This window comes from Culex quinquefasciatus, chromosome 2 (assembly GCF_015732765.1).
Source record: "Culex quinquefasciatus strain JHB chromosome 2, VPISU_Cqui_1.0_pri_paternal, whole genome shotgun sequence".
NCBI lineage: Eukaryota > Metazoa > Arthropoda > Insecta > Diptera > Culicidae > Culex > Culex quinquefasciatus.
In genome coordinates, this window is record NC_051862.1 from 207,985,501 (window position 1) to 208,003,576 (window position 18,076).

At 36.5% G+C, this 18,076-nt stretch overlaps 2 protein-coding genes and 1 non-coding gene across 3 annotated transcripts in view; 1 reads left to right on the forward strand and 2 right to left on the reverse strand.

The window, feature by feature from the left end:
* Positions 1 to 2,100: 2,100 nt before the first annotated feature.
* On the reverse strand, positions 2,101 to 2,641 carry LOC119767501 (protamine). The gene has a single exon (XM_038256239.1). The coding sequence runs from the start codon at positions 2,538 to 2,540 to the stop codon at positions 2,172 to 2,174; it is 369 nt and encodes a 122-aa protein (XP_038112167.1). The 5' UTR covers positions 2,541 to 2,641; the 3' UTR covers positions 2,101 to 2,171.
* Positions 2,642 to 6,444: 3,803 nt separating this feature from the next.
* Trnac-gca lies at positions 6,445 to 6,516 on the reverse strand. Its single transcript has one exon. It is a non-coding gene; the product is annotated as a tRNA-Cys (tRNA).
* Positions 6,517 to 7,321: 805 nt separating this feature from the next.
* The window catches only part of LOC6045612 (transcription factor hamlet), a 145,191-nt gene continuing 134,436 nt past the window's right edge, over positions 7,322 to 18,076 (forward strand). The window contains 1 exon segment of the mRNA XM_038255970.1: positions 7,322 to 7,965. Within this exon segment, the coding sequence (XP_038111898.1) occupies positions 7,929 to 7,965 (37 nt within the window). The 5' untranslated portion in view covers positions 7,322 to 7,928.

The following is an 18,076-nucleotide window of genomic DNA, read 5'->3' on the forward strand; positions in this document are numbered from 1 at the left end:
AAAGATATGCGTGATTTCTGGAGACAGAGAAAGCATTTTCATGTGCTCTGCTTTTTGAATGGTTGACGTTTTTGGGGCTGGGCGAGCTGTTTTTATGAAGAATTTTAATGATCAATCATTCACTCGTGGCCGCTTTGACTCATTTGGGGCTGGAGTGAATGTGTTAGGACACTGAATTTTCCTTACTGGAAATCGCATGCAAAAGTAAATACTCAATTGGATTCGTGTGGAATTAATTTGATGGAAGGTGGAAAACATTTTCATTTTGTGAACTGTTAACGAATTGAAGTGCATTCTGGTCTGAATTCAGTTTTGTTTGGAGTTGATTTTGTATAAGATAGCATTTTAAAGTGTTGATAAATAGTGATCATTTTAATTTGTTTCGAAAAATCGAAAAATTCAATTTTCAATTTTCGTGCATTTTGCCTTCCTCACTGAGGTAAGGCTATAATCCTGCTCTAAAAATGAACTTCGTATAAAAACATCGTAGACCCACCTTCATGTATACATATCGACTCAGAATCGAAAACTGAACAAATGTCTGTGTGTATGTGTGTGTGTATGTGTGTGTGTATGTGTGTGTGTATGTATGTATGTGACCAACAAACTAGCTCATGTTTCTCGGCACTGGCTGAACCGATTTAACCCGAACTTGTAGCATTTGACTTGGTTTAGGGTCCCATAGATCGAGTTTCATACAGATTGAAGTTTCGATAAGTAGTTCAAAAGTTATGTATAAAAATGTGTTTTCACATATATTTGGATCTCGCTTAACTGTATGTAAACTATGTTCGGGTCCATCATCCGACCCATCGTTGGTTAGGTTATCAAAAGACCTTTCCAACGAGTCCAAAACATTGAAGATCTGGCAACCCTGTCTCGAGATATGGCCACTTAAGTGATATTGATGTACTTTTTTGAAGCCGGATCTCACTTAAATGTATGTAAACCATGTCTGGGTCCATCATCCGACCCATCGTTGGTTAGGTTATTAAAAGACCTTTCCAACGAGTCTAAATTATTGAAGATTTGGGAACCCTGTCTCGAGATATGGCCCCTTAAGTGATATTGATGTACTTTTTTGAAGCGGGATCTCACTTAAATGTATGTAAACTATGTCCGGATCCACCATCCTACCTATTGTTGGTTAACTTATCAAAATACCTTTCCAATGAGTCCAAAACATTGAAGATCTGGCAACCCTGTCTCGAGATATGGCCACTTAGGTGATATTGATGTACTTTTATGAAGCCGGATCTCACTTAAATGTATGTAAACTATGTCCGGATCCACCATCCGACCTATTGTTGGTTAGGTTATCAAAAGACCTTTCCAACGAGTCCAAAACATTGAAGATCTGGCAACCCTGTCTCGAGATATGGCCACTTAAGTGACATTTATGTACTTTTCTGAAGCCGGATCTCACTTAAATGTATGTAAACTTTGTCCGGATCCATCATCCGACCCATCGTTGGTTAGGTTATCAAAAAACCTTTCCAACGAATCCAAAACATTGAAGATCTGGCAACCCTGTCTAGAGATATGGCCACTTAAGTGATAGCGATGTACTTTTTGGAAGCCGGATCTAAAAAATAGATGAAACTTGTGTACAGCCATTGTTGTGAGGAAGGCTCCAACCACATAGGTGGATTAAGTTAGTTTTTATAATTTAACACTAAAATATTCTAGAATTTATTACTAGAACTACTCGACCTTATGCAATATTTCTATGACCATCATCTATGCCCCCTAAGGAAATCCAAGTCGTGGTCGTTTGAGTCCGGTCATAAAACTCAATCTGGCTCGGTAGACCTCACACTCCCACCCACCACCTACAATCTTACCTTAGGTGTGTGTAGCCTTAGAGAGCCGTGTCTGAGCCTTCTAATGCCACATAAAAGCAAAATCATAACCAAACCACACACGTTGTCGGCGTCTGTTGGATGGATTAGCTAGGGTGCACAGAAAACGCAGCAACCATGGTAGGGTAGATTTAATCAAAAACTACCAATTAACAAGATTTTTTTTAACTGGCAGAAAACTAAAACGGAAATTTTAAAAATATGACGAATAAAAATTCCTGGAAAAAACTCATTTTGCCGTTTTCCCAGTTTTATTCTTCAACACTCGATTAAATTTCGAATAAATATTTCTGCAAATCGCCACCCATCTCAATGTCTGCGTCCTCCCCGACGGGAACGGCTTCCCGACCGGCTCCCGGATCGGCTGCGGGATCGTCCCACCCGGGCCTGGGACCGTCTGCGCCTAGGAGACCGCGATCGTGGGGCCGCCCGGCGGACTCGCTCCATCGGCGGTTGGTTCATGGCTTCCAGGACGAAAGGCCGGCGTTGGGCTTCGGACAGCTGGTTCCACTCCTCGGCACCTTGCCGGATCACTTCGTTCGGGTTGAGGCCACGGTTTTCACGCCGAAAGTCCTTCAGAAAGTTGAAGTACGGATTCCGGGTTGGGCGTTCTTCCGTGGAGCGAGGGTTGTTTCGGGAGGTGCCGGTGGACTTGGGTTCCTGACTTGCGGGGGCCATTTTGGGATCGTTTTTCGAGGGGTTTTTGGAATTCTTGAACGGGAATGAAAAAAGAGGACCTTTGCGATTGACGGCTTGGTGGAAAATGGTTGGGCGTGAAAATTTCCAGACAAGGGCTGCTTTGATTAGCGAGATTGCTTTGTTCAAAGTCAGTCTTTTTTGCCTTCCTCACTGAGGTAAGGCTATAATCCTGCTCTAAAATTGAACTTTTTATTTAAAGCTCGAACCAAGGCTCGAACCCACCTTGATGTATACATATCGACTCAGAATCGAAAACTGAACAAATGTCTGTGTGTATGTGTGTGTGTATGTGACCAATAATGTCACGCAGTTTTCTCAGCACTGGCTGAACCGATTTTGACCAAACCAGTCGCATTCGACTTGGTTTAGGGTCCCATACGGTGCTATTGAATTGTTTGAAGTTTCGATAAGTACTTCAAAAGTTATGTATAAAAATGTGTTTTGGCATATTTTCGGAAGTTGAATAAATGGCAGTAAACTGAACCAAACATCATCATGTTATACATCGTTAGTTAGGTAATCGAAAGAACTTTCCAACGAGTCCAAAACATTGATAATCTGGCAACCCTGTCTCGAGTTATACCCACTTAAGTGATATTTATGTACTTTTTTGTAGCCGGATCTCACTTAAATGCATGTAAACAATGTCCGGATCCATCATCCGACCCATCGTTGGTTAGGTAATCGAAAGACCTTTCCAACGAGTCTAAAACATTGAAGATCTGGCAACCCTGTCTCGAGTTATAACCACTTATGTGATATTTATGTACTTTTTTTTGTAGCCGGAACTCACTTAAATGCATGTAAACAATGTCTGGATCCACCATCTGACCCATCGTTGGTTAGGTAATCGAAAGACCTTTCCAACGAGTCCAAAACATTGATAATCTGGCAACCCTGTCTCGAGTTATACCCACTTAAGTGATATTTATGTACTTTTTTGTAGCCGGATCTCACTTAAATGCATGTAAACAATGTCCGGATCCATCATCCGACCCATCGTTAGTTAGGTATTCAAAAGACCTTTCCAACGAGTCTAAAACATTGAAGATCTGGCAACCCTGTCTCGAGTTATAACCACTTAAGTGATATTTATGTACTTTTTTTGTAGCCGGAACTCACTTAAATGCATGTAAACAATGTCTGGATCCACCATCTGACCCATCGTTGGTTAGGTAATCGAAAGAACTTTCCAACGAGTCCAAAACATTGATAATCTGGCAACCCTGTCTCGAGTTATACCCACTTAAGTGATATTTATGTACTTTTTTGTAGCCGGATCTCACTTAAATGCATGTAAACAATGTCCGGATCCATCATCCGACCCATCGTTAGTTAGGTAATCAAAAAACCTTTCCAACGAGTCTAAAACATTGAAGATCTGGCAACCCTGTCTCGAGTTATAACCACTTATGTGATATTTATGTACTTTTTTTGTAGCCGGAACTCACTTAAATGCATGTAAACAATGTCTGGATCCATCATCCGACCCATCGTTAGTTAGGTAATCAAAAAACCTTTCCAACGAGTCTAAAACATTGAAGATCTGGCAACCCTGACTCGAGTTATAACCACTTAAGTGATATTTATGTACTTTTTTGTAGCCGGAACTCACTTAAATACATATAAACAATGTCCGGATCTACCATCTGACCCATCGTTAGTTAGGTAATCGAAAGACCTTTCCAACGAGTCTAAAACATTGCAGATCTGGCAACCCTGTCTCGAGTTCTGACCACTTAAGTGATATTTATGTACTTTTTTTGTAGCCGGATCTCACTTAAATGCATGTAAAAAATGTCCGGATCCATCATCCGACCCATCGTTGGTAAGGTTATCGAAAGACCTTTCCAACGAATCTAAAACTTTGACGATCTGGCTACCCTGTCTTGAGCTATGACCACTTAAGTGACATTTATTTACTTTTTTGTAGCCGGATCTCACTTAAATGTATGTAAACAATGTCCGGATCCACCATCCAACCCATCGTTGGTTAAGAAATCGAAAGACCCTTCCAACGAGTCTAAAACATTGAGGATCTGGCAACCCTGTCTCATGCTATGACCACTTAAGATGCGACTTATGAGCCCTTGAGTGACATGTGTGTTTTTTGTATTCCGGAACTTAACGAAATCAGACGAAAATTGTGTCCAAACCCATCATATCACATATCACCCATTGTTGGAAAAGGGTGAGGAAGGCACCAACCACATAGGTGGATTAAGTTAGTTTTGAATTGTAGTTTTCAGCATTTTTTCGAGACGAGATTTGTCTGGAAGTAAATCAATGTTGACCTCGGTTTAACCTAGAGGTTAGGTCGTTAGCTCAGTCCAAGTATAGGAGTCGTCTCTCTGAGTCTTGCCTCGGTTGAGTCGCATGTAGGCAGTTCGACTCAAAATCCAAAGGTCGTCAGTTCGAATCCCGGAGTGGACGGAAGCTTAGATGTAAAAAAAGGTTTGCAATTGCCTCAACAAATCAAGCCTTTGGACACCTAGTTTCGAGTAGGAATCTTGTCATTGAGAACGCCAAGGCAATGCTCTAGAGCGAACAATTTGTTTTTTTTCAGTTTCCATTCCTAATTGTTGACAAATATTTTCGCACTCTTCGACAAAGTTGTTCCCTGCAACACGAATTATAAACTCGTGAGGTTTTTGAAAAACGCATAAATTGTTAGGGGAAAACTGGCAAAAACCAAAACGCAACGATTTTACGGGTTAAATCCCATTTAAACTTCAAAGTCAAAGCGCCAGGTTTTGTCGGAATCAACTAAGCTCATATTTGGGATTCGGGAACAGTATACGTAGGGGATGCCCTGAATAATTCTTATTTCTTAACAAATCTTACATATTCAAAAACTCAGTTGAAACTATATTTTCAACCTGTTTAGCGATTTGCAACCTACTACAGAGTTGTTTCTTATGGGTAATTCTCCGCCAAATCACACAAAATCGTAAAAAGTGGCCCTGACCCAAGCTCGGAACCGTGAAGGGATAGAAATTTGGTGTCAATGGAACTTTTGTGCAAAATTGGAGCCTGATTTGATTGTGGCTTTCTCAGAATTAAAAAAAACCGTATTTTTCATCAAAAAAGTTAAAAATATTTGTTTAAATCGCTTCCATTTCCCATTACTCAACTGTCAAAAATTGTTTCGTATCTGAAAAAAAAAACCCCTGGAGGGTATATTTTTAGTTTGAAATAAAAAAAATCATTTTCAAATTACGAGTATTTTGTAACTTTGTAACTCAATATAAATAAGTCATGAAGGAAAAAAAGAGTGATGATTTTTACCATTTTTCAAAAAAGTTAGGCTAATTTTGCATAAAAATTACCCTTTGGACGATTGGTGTGACCGTGCATAGCTGGAACCAGGCATTTCTCTTTCCTAAAAAACATATCTTAATAATGAGTGGCAGAATGTGGTTTGTTTTTTTTTTATTTTATTTTACATACACATGACCGAGTGGGCTAAGGCGACAGTCCCCTAGTAACATTTTTAAACTTACAGGTTTTATCATGGTTCTGGAAACCTTCATACGGCCTATATGGGCTTTTATGGCCTTCTTAAAACCTAAAATGTTACTAGGGTCCTTACTGTTGGTGCTTGGTTTGAATCCCGTCGGTTGAATTTTTTAGTGTTTACAAAAATTGTACATGCAGTATGTAATATTTATTGTCTTTTTTGACGAAGTTCTTGCATGCGATTTTACCATAGGATTTATTTATACTTATTGACACTGACCCATTAATATTGTTTTGCTTGATGCTTCTTAGTTGAAAAAATCATTGGTTCTTTCGTTGAGTGAAATTTAAGCAAAACAATTGATAATTTCCTACTATATCGCTAGAAGAGTTATTGCAGTCAGTTCCCTTTAAAAAAGCTCAGAGGGGGCACCCGGGTTTGAACCGGGGACCTCTCGATCTGCAGTCGAATGCTCTACCACTGAGCTATACCCCCTGGTTGGGAATAATATCACAGTAACCCTGTAGCGGTTTTTTTGAACATTGATAATAAACTGGCCAGAATTGCTTGTTTTTTCGCGACGTATCTCACCTCTACAGAACCCAAAACCAAATTAATGAGGATTTCTCGACAGATACAGGTTGACACTCCGTATTGCTCGGAACTTCGCCTTAATAAAATGTTTGCATGAGTTTTTACCTTTCGAATTTGTTGAATTGTGATAAAGATGTAAAATATACTTTCTAAATTTAGCTTCACGAAATATATTTTAAGATTTTCTTGCATCATAACTGCCAATACATTTGGTCTTACTCCCAGTGCATCCAGTACAAAGTCCAGTACAACAGTCCAATTGTAAAAAGAGAATCAAAAAAGAAAAACCTCATTTGCTCGGAAAAACTAGCTTCACAAACACAGTTTTCCTCACGTTAGCTCTCTCTCTCTCTGTTGACTCTTTCGCTTGTAACCGGTATCAATGTATTTGCGCGGGAACAGGTGTGTGGGTACCGCGCGCGGATTATCGGCCGCGTGGCGCCAACAGAGAAAAAAACAAGAATTCCAGAGCGAATTTTCCTTTTTTTTGCCCCGCCGCGAGCTGAATTGTAGTTTTATATAAATTACACTAATTATTCTGTTCTCGACGAGCAGCGCCGAACTCGACGAGAGCCAGAGAGAGAGAGAGAGAGAGCGACCGTGTGTTCAGAAGACAGCTGAGTTGGTCCCGCGGGTTGACCGGTGGCGCGGGAAAAACTAGGTGAAAAATATTTGTTTTCCACACGGAGCAGTGTTTTTCCGCGGCTGGAGAAGGGCAGTCTGCGAGTTGTACGACGACGTGAGTTCAACTCGCACAATTGGTCGCGCTTTTGCCCCTTCCGTCTGGCCTCCTCTCCTTGTCTAGTCGTGGCCAATCTGGGAGGGTGGCCATTTGCCGGGGTTCACAGTTTGTTTCACGGCTTAACGCCGGCCACACACACCTGGGGAATAAAAAAAATACTATCGTCTGTGTCGGGCGAATAGTTCGGGTTCTGTTCCACCGGGTCCTGACGAGGAGGGTGTTTTGTTGATGAAAAACTATCGCGATGTACCGATGGTGGGTTTAGTTGGTTGTTATCAGTGCGATAGCTCGTAGGTGTTTGTGAGCGGAGAGTGTACTACTGGCTCTGGTACTCTGGTGGAATTTGCGTGTGGAGTTACGAGGTTGAGCCTGCCGGTCTATTTGTGATAATTTGAGGATTACAAAGTTGGTGCTGTGGAAAACAAGAGGCAATCTAAAGTGTAGATTTTTTTAATAGTGTCCTGACAAAGAGCTTTGGAGGGCCTTGAAAGCTGAAGGTTTGAGGAATAGTTTTTGTTTTGTTTTGTGAGAACAGTACAGACAAAAAACTACAAAGCTGATACCGTTAAGGATGCGGTCGAAATCCGTCGCGAGACGGTTTGCTCAAGGTGAGTGATAGTTGTTTTTGTGGTTTTTTTGAATTAATTAATTTGAATTGCACTGAAAAAACCTATTCTCGTAATCGTGAAAAAATTCAAAAATCTTTATCTGCAAGTTTTGGTCGATTTAGTGTCTTCAGCAAAGTGAAAATGGATGGATAAGGACAACATCGATAAAAAAAATGATCCCTGATTATCCCTTTTTGTCACACACTGTAAATTTTTGTTGCTAAAAAAATATTTCTATTATTTTTTATATACTTTAGGGAACATAATCGCAATATAGGAAAAAGTTCAAAAAGATTTTGTGCAGTGTTTTCAAGATATAGTCTTTTTTTGTAACATTTTTAAAAAAGTCACAGTTTTTTTTATTTTTTTAAAACTGTCTACGTTCCTCATTGAAAAAATATTGTGGCTGAGAAAATTCCCTACATTTTACTCATTTGAACAATAATGATACGGCATTTGATTGATGAGATATGGCCATGGAAGGATAATAAAAAAATAGAAAAAATTAGATTTTTTGAGTGTTGTCCTCATTTTAAGATCACTGATTCCTCGGGAACTAATGCTGAAAAATGTTTTTTATTCATGCTGCTTTTTTCGAAATTGTTTAAACAATGAATAAAAACTTTTTGAAAGATCTAATAAAAAAGGCTCACCCTTAGAAACACTGTTCTTGAAAAATAAAGTTTCAATCAAATATCGTTTTTCATAACTAAATTGTTTTGATATTGTATTTTGCTTTTGAATAATTAATTGATATAATTTATTGATTTATGTAAACTGAATTGTTTGAACCATGTCATGTCAAAATCAATCATGACTGTCAAAATCAAAATACAAAAAAATGTGAAATATTAAACCTTTTACAAACACATTTAAAAATTGGGGAAGGTGGGGCTAGACGACCATATGAGAATTTGTTGCTAGCAATGCAATTAGCTGATTCTGGGAGCGGCCGTGGCTGACTGGTTACGGTGTTCGCTTTGTAAGCGAATGGTCCTGGGTTCGATTCTCATCTGCTCCCAACGAGAAAGTATAGGAAATATAAATCTTGAAACTCTGAACATGTACGAAAAATCAAAGTCGCTCGAGTCGGGGTTCGATCCCCCGTCCTTTGGATTGGTAAGCAAAAATGCTAACCACTAGGCCATCACGACTTGGTGAGCTATGATTGGAATTAGAAATACTGTTACCACCATCAACTATATACGCGCTGGGTCCTTGTCCATTTGACAAGGGTTCGGAAGTTCTAAATAACGTTTGAATCCGATTAGTGCAAACGTTCTTCAGGGCGGGGCTTGTCGACAAAGCTGAAGTACCTCGCGCTCGGCTAGCCAGCGTAGAAATGGGTCACCGAAGCTCGGCAGAGCTAACACCTTCCAAATGCCTATGCGAGTTAGTTGCATGTATAGAATGTAGCTCAAAAAAAAAAATACATGGAAACAACTCGATTTGTAAGAAGCGACCGCGTGGTCCCGTTTGGTTGGTTGCACACACACACACAGCAATGCAATTAGCTGATTCTACTAGCACATAACCGCCAAAACGACGTAAACGCCACGGGGCATAATATTTAATGAAGTTTTTTTTCAAAACTTTTGTTTTCTTATAATATTTGGAAAGTATAAAATAAGCCCTAGGGTTCGTTTTTAGGCTCATTTTATCAAAATGCTATTTTTCCTAGATCAGTATTGTCCCTATCAATGACTTGCACCTATTATAAAGTATGATTTAACTTTTGGTTATTATTGTTGAGAGCTTTTAAAAAATCTTGTTCAGGTGGGGTAAGTGTACCATATGGATTTTTAGTATGGAAACAAATACGAATTGCTGCAACAACATATTTTATTGGGAAATAAATACATAAAAGTACTTAAAAACTGATAAACAGTTGATGAAAAAAAATGTCCATACAAAATATAGTGATATCACGAAAATTTACTATTTATCATCTTAGTAATATTTTTTTCGTAAAATCGATCAAATTTTTAGTAAAATAAATTTTTTTCATCTAAAAATGAAAGAAACGTTTCAAATACATTCTAATCTGATGTATCTAAGTGATAACAGTTCAATTGTTAGCAAATTAACATGTTGTTTCATGCATTGTTCCTCTTGCCCCAACGGGTCTTGCCCCACTAGTTGAGTAGAACATACGGAAAATCAAAAATTTAAAATCAATTTTTAACATTGATTTAATTTCAGAAGTTTTGTTGAAAGCAATTTAAACAATAAGCCATTGTTTATGTATTTTTTTATTCAAGAAAATATGTGCTGTATTTCAAAAATGTAATGTAATAATGTGTTACAATCGATGATCAATGTAAAAAAAAACATTAATATAAGGAAAATTTTAAAAGAGTGTTTTTGAACCTATTAAAATATCAGCGATGATTTTTTTATATTTTCTGGTTTTTTTACTCACAAGTTTTTACTTGTCTAAGAATTCATTTTTTTTGAACATTGACCAATTATAAAAAAAATGAGGTTTGACATTTATTTTACAAAAAAAAATCTTAAGAAAAAAAGAATGGATCAAAATATTCTCATGTCTGAGGAAAGAACTTGAGTTTCTTTACCCAACAATGTATTCTTACGAAAATTGCAAAAGAAACGAAACTATTGAAGTCAAGCTCAAATACGTCTCAAACACATATGCTGCACTCGAGATACATCGACAATGAAAAATCTCAAAAAGAGAGAAAAAAAGCAATACTTAGTCTTCCCTTCTAACAAACCAACCCAATCCAATTTAACCGAGCAAAGGATTTTGTGTACACAGTTTGTTTAATGCAACGTTATCGTTTTATTCTATCATTAATAATAGCACACACACAAACGCACAAGCTCACAAAACTCCATCCAGAAGGGAATCGGCTGCAACAAGCCCGCCCAAGCGGTTTACTTGAATTATATGTGACTTTGTGGTGTGGAACTTCACCGAGACTTCAAGACGCAAGCAATGGCAATAAAAATCGTGTGCACGGAAGGTCCTCCGAAAGGATATCACAAGTGGAAGGCAGCCCATTTCTGCTTCAAAGGCCCCCCCGCTCTCTCTCCCCGGCCTTAACTGGGCTGGTTTTCCACGAAATCGGACTCTGGGAATTGACGGGTTTGGCCTCAGCAGAGGGGAGGAGGATGTGATTGTGTGTACAATAAAAAAGTATGGGAACCTCACATGCAAATCGTGCATTAGAGAAGAGGTCCTTACGGCGGGAGGTTTTCTCCTGGAAGAAGTCACGGAACGAAGTCGTCGTCTGAAATCAATGCGATGGGACTCCGGAGTTCGAAGCCGGGAACTTTGAGGACCTCTTATTATCGGAGTTCTTGTTGTAAAGTTGGTTTTTATTTCTCTGTTTCTTGGTATCATTATTTGCATGATTTGGATTACTTCGCACGATCTGGATAACGCGGTTGTCACGGTAAGGACCAACCTTGGAGTTGTGGTTGGGTAGGGATGTTCAGGAGGCTCGAGTTCTTCAGAATATGACATATTGTAAAGTTTTCAACATTTTTTTTTCGTAATTTGAGCAGTTTGACTGGAAGGGAAGTCTCATACTTTTACCTGTTCATTTTATTCGGATTTGGATACTGCTTAAATAACTCTCATATTAACACTGGAACGCCTAACGCATGTCCAACTTACACGGACGCCCAAGCCTTCTAAAAAGGTGGAACGGTAACTTCAACTCGCCGGTTCTCGGGGATAACTCAACCAATCGGGACGATTCATGTTTCCAGTGATTTTAAGAATGTCTAGATGATCCTAAAATTTTCAGAACTTGATTTGAACAAATCTGTAATTTCTGCGACCAAAAGCATCGTTCCACCTTTTTTTTAAACAACTGCCTCCGCGGAATTTTTGGCGATTCTTTTTTACACGCGAAAAAAAAAGTTGGAACGATGTTTTTGATCGCAAAAATTACAGATTTGATCAAATTAAGTTCTGCAAAGTTCTAGAAGATGTGGAGATTCAGTAATCAGAATTAATGATACACGAATATCCGTACAATTATCCGTACTGTTTGTGAAGATGGATTGCTATTTAACACCTAAACTTTTAAGCTATCGGAAAGGTTGGAAATTTCATACACATAACAATCTTGGTAGTTTGAGAGTACCTGCTGTTAGGCTAGGCAGTGGTCACCAAACTGCGTCCCTCCGAGGTCTTCTGTATGGCCTGCGGACTGGTTTTATAATTATTATGGAATATTATGGAGACAAATTTTCTTCATAAAAAAAAAAATGAAAAAATGTGATTTCATAAAAAATGTAAAAAATTTCGACGGTTTTGTTCGAACGCAAATCAATTCAACACGGAACTTCGGATCGACCTGCTCTTTGTTGCGTTGAGTTCGTATAAGTCCAAGGAAGGTTCTTACGTCAAAAAGTTACAACTTTGGCAACTCTGGAACCGATTCCGGGAAATCTGCAGATTGTATCGGAAAAGTTATGTAAAATCAAATTTTGATCGCAGGAGGCTAAATAAGCATCAAAGTTAAAAACGTCAACAAACAAAAAAGACAGAACGAAGTTTGTCGGGTAAGGCTTGTAGTATCATAAAAAATGTCTTCAACCACCAAAAATAAGAAATAAATAATAGTAAACAATAAAGCAGGGGTGACCAAAGAATGGCCCGCGAGCCAAACGTGGCCCGCTAGATGATTTTCTGTGGCCCCCGGATCCATTTTAAAAGATAATGTAAAATGGCCCTTTGATCCATCTGTAAATTAAGTTTATAATTTTTATAAATTCAGGTTTAGTTTAAGCCCAAAAGTTTAAATGTGATTGAAAATTGTTATTTCGTCAAATTTTTCATCGAAGATTTTTGGAAATGAGTTATAAAACATTCAAATTTGACCAAAGTAGGAAAATGTAAAAATAGTAGAAACAGGTATTTCATAACAATTTTAAAGTTTAAACGCACCAATATCTTAGGGGCTGGGCCTCAACATTATTTTGCACTTAGAACATTTTTGCCTCGGGATTCAAACTTATTAAATTTTGATTATGAATCTAATTGATTTAAATCTTATTCAGGCCCACACAAATTTATTAATATTTTATTGAAATCAGAAGAATACCTGTTGATTTTTTTTTGCAGTGATTCATCGTTATAGTTGCACCTCGTTTCAAAATAAAATAATAAATGTTTTCAAAGCTAGTGTCATCCCTTCTTAAAATATTTTTTTTATTGAACATTAGGCCGATGCAAATATTTAAAAAAGTTTTTGTCCCTCGGCCCTGGCCAGGGCCTGGCCGAGGTCAAGGGGGGGCAAAAAAATAAAAAAAATATAAAAATGTAAATAACAAGCCATAATCTTCACATTTAAATGAAAAAAGTGTTTTAAAATGCATTTTACACTAGTTCAGTTGTTTTGCAATCATTAGTTTTCAAAAAATCTAAGATTTCATGAAGACAAAAATTGTATCGAAAAAAAAGATTTTGCATCGAAAATTTTCAAAAAATCTTAAGATTTTTTAATAAACCCAAACATGCTAAAAATGATTTTAAACGCAGGAGAATGTATTTTAATTTGATTTCAGCTGGTTGCACTTGAATTTTCATTGAAATTTTGAAGTTTATTGTAAAAATATTTTTTTCCCCCTGATTTTTCGGGCCAATTTTGAAGGGGGGGGGGGGGGGTTGACAAAAACTTTTAAAAATATTTGTACCAGCCTTACAGTATGTCAAAAAAGTATTTACACCCCTTGGGCACTATGCACATTTTGTGATGAAACATGTAAAAAATTTAAAGTTTGACAAGAACCTAGTACTACGTTTTGTTCAGAAACTCATGCCAAACATTTTGCTACAAAAAGCTCATGAAAAGATGATTTCTATAAAAGTTATATAACAAATACTATTACGAAAATAAAAAGGTGCAAAAAGTTTGTACACCTTTCGAAAAATTAACATAAATAATGTTATTTGTTGACAAATCACCATAAATCCAGTCTCCCAACTCCAAATAGGCATCCTTGACTGATTAAAAAATAATTTGGATTGAATATAAAGTTTACTTACTACTTAGTATCAAAGTTTATATAACTCTGGAAATTCTATATAAAACTTATCTAAACTTGATTTTGCAAACTTTTAATTCAACTATATGTCAATATATTACCATAGAATTGCTAAATAAACATTTTGGAGAGGGTATAACACCGTTTTGGGGGTATTTGTATCGATAGAATAGATTTTTCGTTGGAATTTCGTACCAACCCGGAATTACGTCGTAGGAAAATCCGCCGGCATCCGAACCGGTCCACGATTCACAAGTCAACCTATGTGGAATCGGAAAGGGCATAAAATTTCCGATCTTTTGATACCCATACATCTAGGTTTTCTATAAAACCCACGTTTTTAAATACCTGGGCAAAAAGTAAGTTTGATCCACGAGAACAAAAATTACGAAATTCCATACATTTTTGGAAGGTTGCTCAAACGAAACCATAACAACGTTTTTGCTTAGGTATTTAAAAACGTGGGTTTTATCAAAAATCGGAAATTTTATGCCCTTTCTGATGCCACATAGGTTGACTTGTGAATTGTGGACCGGTTCAGATGCCGGCGGATTTTCCGACTACGTAATTCCGGGTTTGTACGAAATTCCAACGAAAAATTTATTCTGTCGATACAAATACCCCCAAAACGATGTTATACCCACTCTAAAATGTTTATTTAGCAAGTCTATGGTAATATATTGACATTTATTGGAATTAAAAGTTTGCAAAATTAAGTTTAGATAAGTTTTATATAGAATTTCCAGAGTTATATAAACTTTTATACTAAGTAGTTAGTAAACTTTATATTCAATCCAAATTATTTTTTTAATCAGTCAAGGATGCCTATTTGGAGTTGGGAGACAGGATTTATGGTGATTTGTCAACAAATAACATTATTTATGTTAATTTTTCGAAAGGTGTACAAACTTTTTTTGCACCTTTTTTTATTTTCGTAATAGTATTTGTTATATAACTTTTTATAGAAATCATCTTTTCATGAGCTTTTTGTAGCAAAACGTTTGGCATGAGTTTCTGAACAAAACGTAGTACTAGGTTCCTGTCAAACTTTAATTTTTTTACATGTTTCATCACAAAATGTGCATAGTGCCCAAGGGGTGTAATAGTAGTTTATACAACAAGTTGCAAAAAGAGGATTTTTTCAGCACGAGTCGTACATTTATCCAACGAGGTTCACCGAGTTGGATAAATACGAAGAGTGCTGGAAAAAATCAAGTTTTGCAATGAGTTCCATACAACATTTTTTGCAATTCCAAAAAACGCACACTGAGTGAAATTTTAAGTCAAATTTTCATGTATTTGATCAATAAATTGTTTAAATCAAAAAAATGTTGAAAAGTGTTACTTTTCGAAACAAGTGCTGAAAAGTTCAATTTTTCAGCACCCATTTGAGTGCTGAAAAGTAGAACTTTTCAGCATTTATTTTGAAAAGTGTTGCTATTCGATTCTGTTATTTTTAGTACAGAAAAGTAGGCTATTTCGTCGTTCAAGAATGACAGGAAAAGTGAGTAGTTTCAGGACGGAATTGCAAAAATACTTTTTTGACATACTGTATAATTTCAAGGAAAATAAAAGTGCATTAAGTTAAACACCTTTTTAATGTTCATTTTATTTGTGAAATTACGTCTTCAGCCACAATATGTTTCAGATTTTTAATAAATTTGAATCAATTAATTCGAAGCTTTTTTGAACAAACCTGCAAATACATGTGCTTTAGCTGATGAATCTCGGGTTAGTTTTCAAAAGGTCCTACACGCCAAGTGTAAACAAAGCCGTTTTTCGATCGATTCTCGATCAATAGACAAATTTTCAAATAAAATATTTTTTGAATTGTTCATCTGCTGTTGGTGCTCTTTACAGAAAAATGTGACATTTGTTTCAGACAAAAAAAAAACAATTACGTTGCGGAGGCCACGATAGTTGTCAAGACGTATAGCAAACTCACTAGAGAAATGTTATTTTCAGTGTCATATATTGTCAAAACGTAATTTTATTATTCAAAGAAACAATTTTTCAAATAAACATTGTTCACATTTGGCCCGCACGACTATGTGAGTTTCAAATTTGGCCCGCCATTCAAAAGCTTTGAGCACCCCTGCAATAAAGCAATAGGAACCGCAAAAAAGTAAAAAAAAACGGAATAATAATAGATTTTTTAAATCTTTATTTTACAACTTTTTACTTGAACCACACTATTTATCTAAAATTCTCACTCAGAATCAAGCAGGAAATATAAATAAAATATTATCATGAAATTTGTCTTGGAAACAGTCGAAATACTACATTTTTTTTGTTGAGAGTTTCCGAAAGACTCATAGCTCCATAGGTTCTTAAAAGTACAAAAAAAAAAGAACATTTTGTATTTATTTAAATTATAAAAGGAATAATAAAAGGAACCATAGCTTTCAGGATGTTGTATTATAAACTCTTTAAATGTTCAATGAAGTAGAAAATAACTGAATCAAATTCAATTTAAAAATATCACAAAAAAAGAGATTCGATTATATGCAACTTTTTCAATAAAAAATTTATCAAAAACCACTGAAATTTTCAAGCCGTAAAATAAGTTAATTCAAAGGTGGTTTTTATATTTTCCTGAAGGATCCAAGATGAACTCATCGACGTGATTTAAATTATAAATGTAGTAAATTTTTTGAATGTTTTCAATGTTTCAATGCTTGCTTGCTTCAATTATAAAAATAAAGCTGGAATATTCATCTACCTTAAACAATTTTCTTTTAGTCAGGCCGTCAGGATTAAGGAAACAAAATATTTCAACCTTGTTTTATTTCAGTAATTTTTCGAAAAACCCCAAAATCTGTATTATTTGGAAAAGAAACTTTATAAAAAAGATTGTTTCAGAATTCACTCAAATGAATGAAATGTGGAAAAGACTAGCAAAATGTTACATGCTAAATAGAAAGTTCAATTGTATCAATCTCCTAACATGTTTGCAAAACTACCTTTAAAAAAAAATGAAATTTTGTGAGGTATTAAAATTTAAAAGGGCAAAAACTAATAGTTGAATAAATTTTAATCAATAAGGATATATTTGGCAGAGATAGTTTTGTAATGTAGAACGTGTTTTCAAGAGATTGTTCAATTCAATTCAATTTGTGTTTATATTAGAATTTAGCAATTCTGTTCTAGGATATTACATTTGCAATTCAGATATTTGGAGAATCTTTCAACTTTTATAAGCCTTTGCTAGCTGAGTATTCTTTTAGGGAAAGTAAATTTTGAGGAAAAAACCTTAGATATATGAAGAGTGATTATAGAAGATTTTGTTGTGACAACTTGAAAAGTAGGAATCATTTGATTAAATAAGAAAATCAAATAATAAAGAGGAGTAAAATTTATGATTTGTAAAATTCAACTTTCAGACGTTTCAATGTTCACAAATTTCAGTAATTTTTATTTATTTTTCACATGCGGCCGCGTGATACTACACAAATTTTTCAAAGTGGCCCGCAAGGTTCAGCTGGCTGAAGACAACTGGGCTAGGAGATAGTATACAGATTTTGATATCCGGGCAATGGTAATGTTCCGGGTAATGAATTTTGAACAGTCCAAGCAACACCAGTACCTCTAGACAACCCTAGTTCGTCAAATCTTCCCTCAAGTTTATATCGTGCTCAGGATCATGCTCATTGTTCCAACTATATGACGACAAAAAAGTGAAGGATTACGAAGTAAGCAGAAATCTACTCAACCAATCTGAAGAACTATTCGAGACACGCCATTACGGGTCCTGTCCGCGTATGTGTCCGCTCGGGAGTGCAACTGCACTACTTTTATGGGACGCCTGCCTGTCGTTATTTGCCCTGATGATGATGATGATGGCGCTGGCAATGTATGGAATGTTTTTTTCTTCATAATGAAGGTTTTCCACCTCTCGGAACGCGAGGATGTTATCAACTTGAAGTCATATTCTGGCGCAATTTTTCTCTGCCAGCCGGTGACGACGCCGTTCTGGCCTTTAAACAATTTATTTTAATGATTATGATGATTTTTATGAATTTTAATGAACACAATATGAGGAGCTGCACGAGAAGCGCAATGTTTATGGGTTTTGCCACGGCGACGG

Bases quoted from the DNA above. Each gene is read 5' to 3' on its own strand.
- LOC119767501 (XM_038256239.1), bottom strand. From the start codon at position 2,540: ATGGCCCCCGCAAGTCAGGAACCCAAGTCCACCGGCACCTCCCGAAAC.